The sequence below is a fragment of the Morone saxatilis genome, unplaced genomic scaffold (genome assembly GCF_004916995.1).
Source record: "Morone saxatilis isolate NCDOM2014 unplaced genomic scaffold, NCSU_SB_2.0 Contig24, whole genome shotgun sequence".
Lineage (NCBI taxonomy): Eukaryota > Metazoa > Chordata > Actinopteri > Moronidae > Morone > Morone saxatilis.
Window position 1 is genome coordinate 23,326,919 of NW_023339807.1, and position 16,755 is coordinate 23,343,673.

General features: G+C 39.4%; 1 protein-coding gene across 1 annotated transcript in view; it reads right to left on the minus strand.

Annotated features, from left to right (window-relative positions):
* Window positions 1–16,755, minus strand: part of LOC118335591 (thrombospondin type-1 domain-containing protein 7A) — a 146,876-nt gene that overhangs the window by 56,829 nt on the left and 73,292 nt on the right. The window contains exons 6-11 of the mRNA XM_035671955.1: window positions 16,401–16,556; window positions 14,796–14,999; window positions 10,721–10,915; window positions 10,294–10,332; window positions 9,943–9,978; window positions 5,766–6,012 (exon numbers count right to left, since the gene is read on the minus strand). Coding sequence (XP_035527848.1) covers window positions 5,766–6,012; window positions 9,943–9,978; window positions 10,294–10,332; window positions 10,721–10,915; window positions 14,796–14,999; window positions 16,401–16,556 — 877 coding nt within the window. The remainder of the gene's footprint in view (window positions 1–5,765; window positions 6,013–9,942; window positions 9,979–10,293; window positions 10,333–10,720; window positions 10,916–14,795; window positions 15,000–16,400; window positions 16,557–16,755) is intronic.

The window sequence follows — 16,755 nt, forward strand, 5'->3', positions numbered from 1 at the left end:
AAAAGCGGTAGTGTTTATACCAACTCGTTTGATTGATTTGACCAAATCTGACTGAATCTGACCTGTGCAGGCATTAATAATAACTAGTCTTCTTGCTGATTGTCTTGATTGCTTATGTAGGACATATAAAGGTATCAGTACTAAATTAAGATTAATTCTTAACCAGTTAAAATGCTTCATGGTCATGGTGAAAATGGACAGACAGCAGACGTTTTGTCCGTTTTTTAGTCTACCCCCACCTTCTCTCTACATGACCTTTGTTGATCTTTAAATAACGCCACCTTATTTGCACCTTTGCTCTCGTCATAATCACTGCGGCTGGGCTTGGTCACATGAATGTAAATATAAGCTGCTTTGGGGTTGAAACAGCTGCTGCTGTCGCTCTTCCTTGGAGCACAGTCTTATTAAACTGGGTACCAGTAAGACGTATTGTTCATCTCTCTCTATATTGTACATGTCAATCATAAACTTATTGTTAATGTGAACTTCTGCTCATCTTAATCACTGCATTTTGTGTTTGTGTCATGTTTTCATTATTGATATATTAAATAAGTTTTATTTGTTTTTGTTTTGTTTGTGTGTTTTTTTTTTTTTTAGACCAATGCTCATGCATGTGACTACTGATCGATTGTAGCCAGTCTTCCAGCTCGTTAATTGTCTCATGTTGCTTTGAAAACTTGCTTACGTCAAGAATGTGCTGATTGCCCTCTTTTATAGCTGACAAATGCGGCTAATTGGCAATCAACCTAATGGGACCCATCTTGGTGGCAGTGGCTGTCATTGCGAGTTGAAGAGTCAAAGTCATTTCCCCATGAGGTGTTCAAATTATTTTGTGTCCTTTCTATGTGTGTGTGTGTGTGTTTTGGGCAACAACTAAAACTTTTATGTGTTAACGGCTAAAATAAAACAGCAATGTTCTACACCCCGAGAGCTTCTTTCTGTTGCAGAGCTATGAAAGTCTACATGCTGGCTTATAGCCTGTTACTGGACCCCTGCCAGTGACAGTGGCCTGAGGAAAATCCACCTACACACTTTGAACAAAATCTTTGAAGGGTTACAACAGTCAGAGGACCTACAAAAGGACAGAATAATGGACACCAAGGCAGAGCTGGGGTTAGTATACAGGCTGAGTCAGAATGAGGGAAGCTTCTTCAGCACCACGGACAGCACCAGTGGTCCATGAAGGCAGGTGTAAAAGAAGCCTCACAGTCTATGGAGAGACTCCTGGTCTGACAGTGCTCTCAGTATCTGTCACACCATCCCTTTGCCTTCAGGCAGGAGGAGACAGGGGCTGTGATGACACATGGAGCTGTTATTCTGTGGTCCAAACAAAATTGGACAAGTTTGCTTTTGTTGTGGGTGTGTTTTTTTTTAGATTCACAATTCTCAAATGCACTGTAAAAATCTCAGTTACAGAACAACAAGTTTAATCCCTTTTTTAAGAGGGTGGACTGAGAGTTGAATGCCCGGGAAAAGCTGGGAATTGAGATACTGTTTTCTGTGGAATTCACAGGAAAATCTGATCTTATTTCCTGAGAAAAATACCCAGGATTTTTACACGTCACATACTAAATGCTATCATATGCTTTATAACAAAGAAGCTTCCTTTAAACTTCATTAATGCTACAACTCAAATGTTGTAGCTACCACAATTCGACCTTAAAAACCCATTATTAAAGCAATATACCTGAAGATGCAGGTTTCTTCCAAGTGCTTTTCATGCTAAAATGTCAACTAAGAATTCAGGTGTTTGGTTAAATATTGTTTAGAATAAGTTTGAAAGAAGTGGAGAGCAAAATCTGCCAAATAAGACTATGCAGGAGGTTCAAAAGTCTCTAAATCACACATGCAGGATGGAGGCTTTATCCCCAAAGCAGAGCACAGAGAAACATTAATCAAGTGGACACAGAGAGTATAAGATCTTCAAATGTTACAAGAATAATTCTCCCGCTCTTAAAACCACTGAAACAAAATGCCGAATTGGTTGCATACGACAGCTTTTCCTTCCCTGCAACTCCACATATTATAACACCAAGTCAGCGGTAAAACAGTCATACATTCCCCTTTATCCCCCTGCATGGATTCAGATGTTGGGAGAATATGCTGAAACACAGAATTCTGAGTGGTTGGAAATGTGTTTTGTTCCACCTCAAAGATGTGTACTTTCAAGAGGAATTGTAAAATATTACCACATAATCTAACTATAAAGGAATCTAAAGAACAACATTAGAAATTATTTATCACCCATAGTTTTATCTTTAAAATCAAATTGGGAATTTCAGGAAAACAGTAATATAGTCAGGGAGTAATAATGTATGAGGCATGGGGAGGGAGACTAAACATTAATTTCCAGACTGCTCCATCCTCTAGCAAGCGAGAAATGAGACCACAAGACCAGTTTTACCAAATACCTCGACCTTTGAGGTCTAGTGTGTAACATTTAGGAGGATGTATTTGCAGAAATGGAATATTCACAACTATGTTTTTGAGTGTAATGACCTGAATATAGGAATCATTGTGTTTTTGTTACCTTAGAATGAGACATTTATATGCACAGAAGGTGCGTTCTGTGGACCCTGCCATGTTGAACTGCCATGTTACTACAGTAGCTCAAAAGGGACACACCAAACACTGACTCTAGATTGGAGCATTCATATTTATCACAGCCACCATAGTTTCTCCTTTAAGCGTTGCGATTTGCAACTACACCGCTAGACGCCACTACATCCTGCACACTGGACCTTTAAGTGAAAACAAAAAGTCATCCCACCCTGAACATCTACTGCCCACTGTACTGTAAAAACTCATATCAAACACAACTACACAAAGTAGCAGCAGGTCAAGGCTGAAGTAGCTCTTCAAAATCTAACATGTTTACAAAGGATTGCTTCACATTGTTTGAAGTGTATCTTGACATAGTACTTGCTGTGATGGGGGACCAAATCCACAATCCTTGTTCAGTGCAAAATTGTACTCTAGTTCAGCTGAAGACAATACAAGACTTCAGCTGTCGAAATCTGAAGACTTGTAGTTGGTACCAATATCACTCTAACTTTAGACAGTTACAGCAACCAAAAATCCTTTCAATGCAAATATGGGCATGTAAGTGTTAAGATAGAGGTGATGAATCCTTTAATGCTTCAGTTTTCAAATTAGATTAGTTGTTTAGAAAGTGGTGATGTGTTTACAACCTGTCTGATTATTTGTTTTGATCAGTTTAATGGACTCTATTTTAATTATTATTCATATTATTATATCTCAGCCATTCTAAATGAATTCATCCATTATACGTACATTACATGATAACAACAACAACATAAAATAAATAAAGATGTGCTGTGGTAATTGCAAGTCACCTTTCAAAAAACAGTTGCTCATTAAGTTGGTACTTAAAAATGTCAAATAACTCCTGGCATATTTTAAAGGTGCAGTGTAACATTTGGGAGGATCTATTGGCAGAAATGGAATATAATACTCATAGGTATGTTTTTATTAGTGTATAATCGCCTGAATATAGAAATTGTTGTGTTTTTGTTACCTTAGAATGAGTTTTTATCTACAGACGCTGTGGGTCGCCTTCATGGAGTCCGCCATGTTTCTACAGTAGCCCAGAATGGACAAACCAAACACTGGCTGTATGGGGCCTTTTGCGTGAGTTCTGCTGCCATCGTAGTTCCTCCTACACAGCCAGTAATCATTCCCAGGTTGTTAAATACAGACGTGAGCAGTGTTCAGTTTAGTTGCAATCTGAAACTTCCTTTAATGAATTCCTATTATGATTCATCCATTATAAGCAAAAGAATAAAAATGATACCAACAACATAAAAGACATTAAAGATGTCCTGTCGGAATTACACTTAAAGCTAAACCTAAAAAAAAACAGCTTCTCATTAAGTGGTACACAGGTTGAAAATGTCAAATAACTCCTGGCATATTTTAAGTGTGTGACCTTCATTACCCAAAACCTTAAACCAACTCGGCTGAGGTAACAATGACCACCTACTGAGTGGGTGAGTAGGTGCTTGATGGGAGTCCACTTTGGTAAAAATATCTTCTTTTCACTCCTCATTAGTGATATTGTTACATGTTTTTCTTTGGCCCTTAATACAAATGATACTTGCTTATGTAAAGTTATTGATCAGCAAAAACAAAAGATAATGGAGGCAAATCGACTGAAACCTCTGTTTGTCAGTTACTCAGTGCCATTACCCTTGACTCCTCCACCCCTCCCACTCTCCAACCCGCTGGGGCTTGCGTCTGTCTTTTGCTCCAGCTTTGCACAGTGCAGATTTAAAAATAAAATACAAGACATCCTGGACTTCGACCTCTCTTCTGCAGCCCTGATACAGTACGTACAGCTGCAGAGACTGGGTCAGCTGCTCAAACAGCCACCATTGAACTGGACATTAATCTTCATTTCATCATGAGGTGCTCTCTATGAATCACACTTACCTTGTACACAACGCACTCCGACCCCTTAAATCATTTATGTACCCATCCTCTCTTAACCACACTTTGGAGGTGTAAGACAGGAGGTGGAAGAATTTACTCGTCTTGAATCAAGAGCGAGAAAGCAAGGGAAGAAATTCAACACAGGAGGCCTGAAATCAATCTACTCTGGGTTTCTTATCCACACATTTGGATGCTCTTCTATCTTCTGTTGTTGAATGAATCAGTCAAGCATAACTGACACCAGGCAAGAGCAGAAGTTTCTGGCAGACATTAAAGTAAATTTGGCAGCATATTTTGAATCCACCTCATGCAGTGTGGTCTTCAGAGTTAACCACAAACATCTTGTCTCTCATCTGCCTCGTGATTAAATTGCCTTAAAGTATCAATCCCATTTAATTACTGTCATTATCATCAATGAGAAATTACCAGCGCCCAAAACGGCAGGGTTAATTAGGCTTTCAGGGACGGAGAGATTATTTATTTATCTGTGGTCGCCTGCAAAGGGAAGATATGAATTGGGAGTTAACTTCACGTAGACTCTGCTCTGCTTACTTAACCGGCTCGTTGTTTTTGTCTCTGACTCACTTTACTCTCCCGCTGTCACTTTGCTCCCCATCACTGCTGCTTCTCTCATCTGTTTCTCACCTCCTGACTCTTCTTTTGTTTTTTAAATCTTGCTTGCTTTTCAATGTCACCCACATATCTGCATGTACTGTTCACTCTCACCGTGGAAAGTTTGTCACCGATGTCATTTCAAATAAACAAACGACTATGACTTAATGTCTTGTCTATTCGCTTACGCACCCTAACAGATGCTCACAGATCACTGTTTGACTTGGCGATGTCAGTAAGCGTTTTTAAAAATTTTTGCTTCAAGACCGACTCTAACCTCTTTCTGTGTTCATCCAGCAGCAACCAAAAACAAAAGACATTCTTTAACAAATGATTTCACACATCAAAAGATTACTGGAGCTCTCCATGTCCTCTATTCTTCCAAGTGCACCTCCAGATTTAGCCGATTAGTTTCCTATTTTTTTGGTTAACGGTGTTCAAATCAGTAAGATCAGCCATTGTAGAGATTTGTTTGAAATGAGTATGTGCCTACTCTTGGATCTTAATGGCACATGATTGAGAACGACCGCTCAAAGCCAGTGGATTTCAGTCCTCAGAAGTGGGCAATTTTCATTTCAACACAATACTCCAGGAGTTGATTTCACAGCAGTAAACGTCCACAAATCAGCAAGGCAAGAAATAACCAGTAAGGTTTCACTGGAAATATAAACAAGTGAAGCAGAAAAATAAGAAAGGCTTACTTCTTGGGTGGCACCTGTCCCACGTTGACCCGCACACAGATGACCTTACGAGTCTGCATTCCCATGGAGCAGGGGCCCTGACCGTCACTGCCACCACGGACACTCATGGAGGTGTTGAGGGACGAGGCAGAGGGGTCTTCGGTACAAGGGCCCCACGGCCCCGTCTGCCAGTGATAAACTGTGCAGGCATGTTCGTTACAGTTTCGTACCTCCTGGAGAGAACTACTGTTTGGACACAGGGCGCCACCTGAGAATATGAAATACAATGACAATAAAATTATTCTCTCACGTATTGGAGGAGTTAAAACTGAACCAATCATTGTCTTTATCCTTTACAATAGATTAAATGAAGTTTAATGTGAAAGAAGTTGCTCGTACTGACAAAACTCACGGATATTTATCACCTGAATGCAGTTTGTCTAATTTTTCTGCTCATTTTTGGGGGATTTTACAGTCCACAATATTACTGTTTTGGTCCACTCTCACTGCTCTCATTAGGCTTTTTTCCAGCAGGCAGTAGGCGGCTGTTTTGAGCAAAAAAGCTCTGATAAACCCACTGTACGCTACCTGACCAGCACCAAGTGGCACACAGACAAAGTTAACAACTACTGGTGAACACACTGAAGCATTTAGCAGCTCGAGAGCCAGATATTTCCCTCATGAGTTGGACCAAAATAGAGCTAATCAGAGGTTGGCTTTATGAGGAGATAATATTTTAATTTTGTGTTTTGCACTTGTTCCATTAGATTAGATTAGATTAGATTAAATTTATTGTCATTGCACAGAGTACAAGTACTGAGACAACACAATGCAGCTGACATCTAACCAGAAGTGCAAAAAGCATTAAAGTGCAGAGTATGTACAGATCTATAGATGAACAGTAAGGTGGAAGATATGTTATATATAATATCAAAAGTGTTTAATACAATACATATATATGAATACAATAAGATATATGCAACACGAACATAAGGATATACAGTGCAGTTACAGCAGTACAAGTAATGGCAATGGTGAAACATTATTTATAAAAATCTATTAATACTGCTTTAATACCAAAATGGGGCACATTGGTAATCAGACTTCAGACATATCATGATTCAAGACCAGAGGTGTTTCTACAGTTATCTGCTATTCAGACTTGGAGCTCGAGGACATTTTCTCTACGTGATGCACACTCCAGGAAGGAGCTCTATTAAATCCAGCACACCTGTCTGACAATTGTTGTTAACCTATTTTTCTCCCTGAAACTTAATCCGTGAAACCCACTGAACGAAACCTACACTGGCACACATAAAAAAAATTAAAAAACCTTAGTAATAATAAGACTTTCCTGGAGTTCTATTGTTAAAGAAATGCTTTTTAACAGCCTTTGAACCTTATATGAAACCGGTGACAGTGCAGAACAGAATGATAATAGCTATGTTTGCAAGAGCAAAGCAGGATTTAATTTAAAGGCAATGTATCGACTCATTGAAGAATTATCTCTCTCAATCATCACTTATGTGAAATGTGTGGCAGTGTCTGTATCTGCAGAGACCTCACCCTCTGCCTGTATTGTATTCATCTGCTGTGTTTGGGACATTTCTGGGCATCAACCTTTGGGCGGTGGGTATGTAGCCCCCAGCCAATAATAACGTGGAGGGTGTGAGGGCGGGACTCTATAATAACAGAGACCGGGTGCCAGATAGTAAACACGTATCCAAGAGGAAACCGACAAATCCTATTAATTCTGGCTTTAAGGGAGTGGAAACTAGCCATATATAGATTCAAACCCATAGTCACTGTCAATTTTGGTATGTTTATTGAAAAAATATAGCCAGTTTTTAACACTCTGTGACAGCCTAATTATAATAATAAGGATTTTAACCTTAAAAAAACATTTTCTTATGCTCAAAGAAATGGGAGTTGAGAGGCTGCGAAAGAGCCGGTTTCAAGGTTTAAAACCTTGAGATGTAAGAGTTTGCTTCCCTGAGGCTACGCACTGAGGCTCAAGTTGATTTATCTGAGACTGCTTAATTGTATGTGCTTAACTGTGATAAAGGTTCAAGACAACTAAATGCTCATAGCGTCATCTTATTTAGTGATTTATCAATGTCATTGTTATTGTTTAATGTTCCTGTTTCATGTGTCGGTTGTGACTTCATTAATAGCATCATTTTTTAATCATTTCATGCTCAAGGAAAAGTCTTAAAGCAGGTTATTTCTGTCTAAATAATCTAAGATTGACATCTTAACAACACAATCGTGTTGTATGTAATCTTGTCAACATGTATGTTAGTTTACTTATATTTGTAATGTATATAGATATGTATGGTACATCAATGTTGTGGTGTGATGTCTCTGTTACATGAGATTAGCTTTTATTCCAGGACATGCATAAAGTTATATTAGTTAATCAATCTTCTTATTCTATTGCCCAATGTCTTTGGGGTTACAGGCAAGTGATTATTTTCAAGTGATGGGCAACACTTATTGGAAATTTCCAATCCCCAGAAACCTCAACTTGAGATAATCCTGGAAACTTTGGAGCTGTGAGGTGGACATGCACTGTATGGTTTCAATATTCTGAAGATGCTGCCTAGAAATCAACTGAAGCTCCCAAAAAGCACAAGTCTGAATACAAATAACTTTCCCCACAAATCTTTTGACCTTCTGAATTTCTGTATCTTAAATCTATATCTTAAGATGCTGACTATGCATGCAGAAGGTATATAAATGCACGACGTATATTGTATTTTTCTACCAATGTAAAATATCTGCTTTAAAAGGTGCTTTGCATCATCATTAACAAATGCTTATGCAATTAAATTTGTTAGACTTCCACAACTTATTTAACATTTTGTGCCTCTGAGTTGGACTTTCCTGTCATAATTCCCAGGGGAGTGTTATAACAGCGGTACAGGGATGTATTTTTATTTTATTTTATTTTATTGTAGATATTGGTCATAAAAAGTCTAACTACACTACAGATATATAATGTGTGTTCACATACTGTATGACGGAGGAGTCGTTGACTCCAACTGCACTTTCAGTGCGCTACTTTGGTGTGTACAACCTCCATCTATTGTTTTTCCCATTCCCCCTCTCCATGCCTGTCTCCCTCCCATTTTTCTTGTGAGGCAGCAATCAGTCAGTCAGTAAGTCAGTCAGTAAGTCAGTCATTCAGTTGTTGGGTCAATGGTGGAGAGAGCCCTCTCCAGTTTAGAGTAACTGCCGACACTTGGGGCATTCAGCAAAGATTGAGGGGCATTGTGGCACTGTGGCTCCTCCACACCTGTATTTCGCTGCTGGAGCTGACAGCGAGCCAACTCCATAATGAGCGGCGGTGTACACACAGTTGGGCCTGGATCACAGACTGCCAACTCAGACAAATCTCAACCTAATGGTTACTCAGAATGACTACCTTTCTGCTGACTGCGCCATGCCAGCTTAACTGACTAACAACATGGCGATGCTAGTCTCAACACTAGCACGACACCGTGCCCCAAATGAGCATGAGCTGTTCCTGAACAATGACCTAGAAAAGCTGTATGTTGGACAATGGGGATAATTTAAAGGAGCTTACAGGAAACCCTATGACAAACAAAGCTGGCATATGTAAGTTATTTAAATGCGCTCATGTTTGCAGGATAAATTAGTTTGCTGGCTCGTTCATAAAGAACTGGAGCAAGTGCCACTTAGCATGCATCTTGAATATCATTCAACTGACGGGTGTCAAACAGTAAGAGGCACTTGGGTGATTACTGGTCCTACAATAATCACCATGGAATTAAATGTAAGCAGTTATGCTAAATAGGTCATTAATTAGGCTTAATAATGTATTAATTAGCACCTAATTCTATGCCAATATATTGGTGGTTGCTTATTATTATTAACCCTGTATCTTAAAGCGTTGAGTGGTTCCTGTAGTTTCATTTTTTTCCCGTCATTAGTATACAACACAGGAGCTGCAAAATCTGCCAAGGAGCTCAAAATCTAATCAGATAATCTACTCTGCAGGGGGAACCTGTGGTGGAGATACAAAGCTTCTTTCAGGTATTGTTCTTGAGTATGTGTGTTCATAAAAGTGTGTGACAGCATAATATAGTTTGATACAATTTCCTTTGTATCTCTCAACCAGTCTAAAGCTACAAGTGCAGCTACTATACTTCTAGTCTAAAAGTAAAAGATTTACCAAAAAGTTCTGGAAACTTTGGCACCAGCGTAAGACCTTTGACAAATACAGATTAAAGTGACGTTAATGTGACAGGTGAGATATGCAGTACATAAACTAATACTACCGCAGAACAACAGAAAACAGCTAACACAATTAAGCTATTTCACACATGGCCAAAAAGGCTTGACTGTATTGCAACTGGCTGAATAAGTTGGAAATCAATTATAAGTTACCCTAAAGCTGTTATGATAATGAAGTTTTTAGAACTCGAAACAAGCTAACATTTTTAATTTTGCTACGTGTAAACATATAGCTAGAGGTTTAAAAAAAAAAAAAAAACTACCAGCAAACTCTAATTACAAATGTTACCCTCCATCACTGTGATCCACGCCACAACCATCGCAGTGACTGTGAGGAAAACACACACACCAACACCCAGATAAGACACAGGGAAATGTTTGGAGACATGACCAAAAAAAAAAGACAGACAGACAAGCAGACACACACGGAGATTTAAACCAGAGAGAACAAGCATATGCAGAGAAATGATCATAGAAACAGATAAAAAGTGAGTGTCAGGCGAGGAGACAGACCAACAGAAATAATCACCAGGACAGATAAGCAGACTGTTTGAGATAAGGACAAATGCACATGCAGACAAGTGTGAAATCCAGACATTCAGTGAGTGACAGCAAAGGACGACTTGAAAGGCCATGACTAAGCCAATATCTGGGCCTCATCTGCATATATTTCCATACACGATGGCGCAGTAGACTGTCGGCAGGTGGAGACTCACCTTCCCCGGCGTTGTAGGCCAGAATGGAGCGTGTCCTCATCTGCTTCCCCTCGATGGTCTTGCTGGAGCAGGTCTGAGAGCATGTGGACCAGGGTGTCCAGTCGCTCAGCACACAGTCCCTCGAGCAAGGCACCTCACAGGGCACAGGCTCTGGAGCCGAGGAAGACGAGCAGAGGCTTCTGTCCACCTCCTCTCCTGCAGAAAAACGGGGATAGAAAATAAACACGATCAAATCTGGGAGGAAGGAAAGTAGGACAGACTGAAGCTGAGTAAAGAATACAACCATATTGTCAGGTTACATTGTACCACAAGCGAATAGTGAGGTAACAACGGGGTAACAATACGTCAATCTGCTCACAATAACAAGGATATATCAGGGTAACAGTCTCTTAATTATAATAATAGTGTATATTATATATATAAGAATATATAATGTGATGAAGAGACTGGGGCACCATGCTAATGATAATGAAGTCATATTTTATCCATGTTTAATGCTAATGGGGTTATGTCAGTGCAATACAATTACAAAAAAGTTTCAGGAAATCAATATCAGTAATTACCAAAAAATGAAAACTGAGGCATAAAATTAAGGAGAAATGGGAGAATATATATTTTCCACATAGAAACTACCGTCTGTGTTTTCCAGATAATGACTCTCAGGTTTGGGTTCGGTTTTCTTATGTTGAAAGTCAATACAGGTTGCTTTGCATTTGATTCATGTGCATTACTTTCAAAATAGCACATATATGTTTACGAGTAAACCATAACATCTGTTTTTTTCCAGGTAGTAAATCATCTCCAGAGGAAGTTTGATTGTATTAAAAAGAGGAAGAAAAGTAATATTTGGCACAACTTTAGCATCACTTTCAGGCAATTACTGACGGTCATATCAGGGAATTCTCTGGCGGTAGTAGAGGTACTGAACTGATATTAGCTCATTATTTTACTCCATGGTGTAAAGCATTAACCCCGTACTACCTTTTTCATTAAAAAATGATTAATATTACCAATATATTCTCAGTAGAATTATCTCTGTAATTACAACAGTTTTTCACCTTTATCACCCTGTTTGTGCCACTCGGCTGCTGGAGTGAAGACCCACCGTTTATTCTTATTACTTTGTAGGGTTGAGTGAGTGCTCGGCTGAAACCAGTATGGTACGAGTAAAATGTGTCAATATTCTTTTTCTAATAAACAATGAATATAGCGACTTTTATTTAACAGATTCTGTAAATAGTTTTCTTACTATTGTGATCAAAAACCTCTGGTATAAGCAACATATAATTTACTCACTCAACCCCTTTTACACTGATCTATTTACCCAAATTAAATTCTGGTATCTTGTTTTGTCCTCCTTGGAACATTTGTGAAAGGAGAAAAAGAACATATGAAGGTGCTAAATTAACTTGCTGAAGCACTGAGTGAAACCCTTTGCTTGTACTTTCCAGTTGAGGATGGACTGGGCGGGTAATAAGAATAAACTTGAAGGCTTAAAGATTCATTGCAAGAATTAAATTATCACCATCAAACTACACTTCAGTACAGAGATGGTTGGAGCAGCTGGGAAAATGAACAGCTGCGTGTCTTAATTGATGGCGCAATGTCAAGCATGCAGCCCATTGTAGAGGCGTGCTTGTTTTCTTAAGACGTCTGTTGTCCCTAAGACAACTTGGGAAAGGATATATCCTCCAAACTGGCATGAGTATCAACTTGCCGTTCTTTGGTCGACTCATGTGGCTGTTATATAGAAACCAGGAGGAAAATTGCAGACATGGAGTGAATATTTGAGACATACAAACGCATAATACAAACTGTTTCCTAAACAGCAGCAGCAGGAGAGTTTTCTGTCCAGAAAAAGTTGGATTTATTAATTCATCTTTTCACTTTCTGCTCTTTTTGTATAAAACAATGTTGCGCAGGTTTGCAAACACTAGAGTTTACTGACATCTCATTCAAATATTTATGGGCCACATTAATGTCATTGAATAAATTATGAAGTCAGAGAGTTACTTCTTGCCGTCTAGTGGAATCTCCTGACTTTCAATCCAAACTTCAATTTATTTGCAAAAAATGTTTAATCACAGCATCGATTAACCTGCAAATCATCAAACAGATACAAAACTAAACACTACAAATAACCAACAGCGTTCTAACCAGTGACATGCCTGATGTTTCTGGGTCGATTCAATATTCCTGCCGTTCTTCACCGCAGAAATAATTCAAAACATTTCACTTGCGTTTTCTATACCGACATGACAGCTGATTACAACCCTTTTTATGGATTATCTGTAGAATATTCATATTGATGCACTCTATTTCAGCCTTTATCTCCATACTAAAGTTGCATTGAACATGTGAAGAGCAAACACACATGGGATTCCCATGTTTTTACACCGTCCTCTATGTTTTATTGATGAGCTCCTTGCAATGCCATAAGTGGATTATATTAACCCAGATACACTTCTATGTTGCTTCATGTGCTGCCATGAACCGAGCCGGGAATATTTTCTCCTATGAACGATGCATACACCCAGGAAAATGTAAAACCTTTCAATGGCTGAATTGAAATTTCAAGCAGAGGAGAATCGTTTGAGCTTCAAAAGTCAGACTGGGCCTGACTCTGCATTAAGATGTCACTTTGACAGATAGGCAGTGAACCAATCATGACTGAACTGAGAAGGCATGAAAATAAGAAGTGACAAGGGACCCCAGCAGTTTTCCGGCCCACACAGAAAAAACATGAATGAACAGAACTCCAGCTATGAGGGGGAAAAACCGCCATGCTCAGTGTGCAGAGAAGACACAGCTCTCTGCCTAAGTGGGCAGGCAGTCAGCATGGGGAATATCAATAGCCAGTTTCAATAACATTTGTATCGACCATCGCCTGTTGTCTGGGGGCCCGGCTGTGTGGCCTTTTCTTTTATGACTGGGACACACTCGGAGAAAATATACAGCTGACATTGCAGTGAAAAATCTCTGAGCCGAAATAGCGGAGTGAAAATCCAAACAGAACAAATCAATTTTCATCAGATGAGGGAGTGAAGGAGGTGGTGGGGGGAGGGATCAATCAACTGAAGTCAGGGGAGAAAGAACAGTGCAGAGTCTGTTAACTCCAGTAGTACAGGCCGAGTCTCCACTGGACCAGCTTCACTGAATACCTGCAGTTGATGCATGAACCGTGATTTGTGGGAGACATTAGAAGGACGAATCAAGTTCTCTAGTGGGGAAAACATGAACAAAGTCAATGCACAGGATCATAAAATGAAGATTTACTGAGTGCATTTGGGACTGAATGAGATTCCTAGAGCTGCAGCAGTTTCTAACTTTACATGCTGAATAAATAAAAATGCCATGTAATCTTCACCTCGCTGGAAAAAAGCAACTGAATAAAAATCAATAATGTGTTGTACCTTATTTTATCTAACATAGTCCACAATCTGAAGGCAATAGGAAGTCTGGAAAGTCTGCAACAACGCCTCTTATAATAAGGATTTACAGTAATAAAGAGAAGCAGTAAAAATCAGGAGCAGCAAAGGGCACAAGATACTCTGAGACCCAGGGCTACGGAGGATTGATTTGATTTAGGGCGAGTAAGGTTTAATTGTGCGTGCTGAGAGGAAGACTGTACTGAGAGAGACAGCGTGAGAGAGGTGGCAATGCTGAATCAAGCAAGCGTTAAAGTAGGAGAGGTTTAACAGGGAGAGAGGGGAGGGAGGGGAGAGGGAGAGAGGATGGAGGACTGGAGGGAGAGGAGTCTGGAAGGAGAACTCCTCACAAAGTTGATGAATGGCAACCAGGAGTCCAGTCATGAAATCTCCTCACGTACGGTGTTGGAGCTTGGAGGGTCAGTGGGGAGGTGACCTTGAAAAATATAGGATTTTTCACACAAGGTCAGACCTGCACTTGTTTATTGCAAATGGAGGTGGGTCAAAAAGCACAGTGCACTCCAAGGATGACTAAGGAGCAGGTAGGAATTTGCTCCATTATGTCAGTCAACAAATACTGCTCAGGAGGAATATGTTGAATTTTAACGAGGGAATCTGAAATGATCAAATTAATTCTCCCCTCTCACCGTTGCTGTTGACACATTGGACCTGTGCGAGCCGAGTGCCGGGGCCACATGGCTTCTCATCGTCAGGAATACACTGATCCAGGCTGACCATTTGCCAGTCGTAGCAACTGGGCTCGTCACACGGCACTGCCTCCACCAGGTGCGGGCAGTTTCCGGGCCCTCCCGTCGGCTCGTTGGTGATCTGTCGTTTTCTCAGTTTGAAACCTGCAGCACGGCAAGATCACAGATAGTCAAATCTACAGTATATTTACTCAAGGTCATAAACTGTATGTATAGCATATTTTCTGCTACTTTACATTGCTATCCACTACACATCAGAGAGAAATAGTGTATTCTTCACTGCACTACATTTATTTCACAGCTTTAGCTACTAATTACTGCTCTATTTGAAATTTTTTATGATTTGGTACAACAGAAATAAATTTACTTGTGTCGTAGTTCGCAGTCTATCTTTATCTATAGATGGTATTTGCATGGTTTTGTATTTCTCCAAAATTGCTTACGCCACCTTTAAGTGAAGGCTCTTAGGTAATTCCTCCAGTACTGATGATAGATGTTCCTGATTAGCTTGGTTTGGCTTGATGGCTGAACTTGTTCACACAGCTCATTAATACTAACGGGAATACGAGGAAAAACCTTGATTTCCCCTACATGGACTGAGCACTTAAGAAATCCTACCCTAACCCATCTTGTTCTAGTATGAAAGTAGTTTTTACTTCCAGTAATAGCACATATGAACAGTCATAATGCACATGTAACCAGTGAACCAAGACATGCAGAAGTCAGCCTGTGACACTTTTTAGAAGCTTCCGTGAACATATTGGTATCGCAGTTGATTTAGATTTAATTTTGCAGGAGAGTTTTTGCTTTAACCAATCTATGCATGCACTGATTGAACAATTTCTACATACTGACACAACAAATGTATATTTTATACTGAAAATGTTATTTTAATGTTGCTGCACTACCACCTACAGCAATAGTATGTTTCCAATGTATTCTAAACCAGATGTCCTGCTACCAGAAGCATTCGAACATTAACTATTCAGTGTTTTCCTCTGAAGCTAGGGTTATATTATAGCTAGTATAAAATGATAATAATATTATATATTCAAACTATAATTAAGATTGCAGATTCATGAATGCTTTCAGACTTAACAATAATGTTTATATACTATACTAATTCTAATGTTCTTATAAAAAAAGATAATATAGATGGAGAATAGACAGCATTTACTACTTTAAAAAGAAAGCACCAAATATTTTACAACCATAGTTCTTAAGTTACTACAGCAGAGAGCGTCCAGATAAAGTTAATGAAAGTGCTTATGTGTAATAATATATTATTTTCACATTCATTTTTATATGCTGGTATAATTACTGAAAACAATAACAATAAATAAAGAGGAGGTCACTGCTGGTGTCTCACAGAGTAAAACTGTCTAGTATTTATCTCAATGCCAGATGGACGCGGGAATAACAGTTAACGGACAAATTATTTTCAACATATTTATTATCTTCAATAGAGCCAGAAAATGCAGTGATTGGTATTGTGTTCTACCAGTGTAACACACAATGTTGTCAATTAGGACCACGTCCTCGTACCTTTCTTTCCAGCCTGGTCGTTGCAGTTCTCGAAGGTACACGGGCCCCAAGCGCCCCACGGTGACACCTCACAGTCAATGGGACAGGGGATTTGGCAGAGCTGGGACCTGTTGGGGATCGGACCCTCGCACAGCTTGTTTTCCACCGGGCGGGAGGCTGTGCAGATGAGCAAAAACACAAAATAAGAATCAGATCAAATAAACCTGCTTTACTTTGATCCTATTCTGGGTTGTATTTATGTACCAGCATTACAATCAGCAGGAACAAGGGACACAATAATGCTTATTTACTTTTATTTCTGACAGAGTCCCTATAGAGAGCAGATGAGAACAACAGTGAAAAAAAAAAAAAAAAA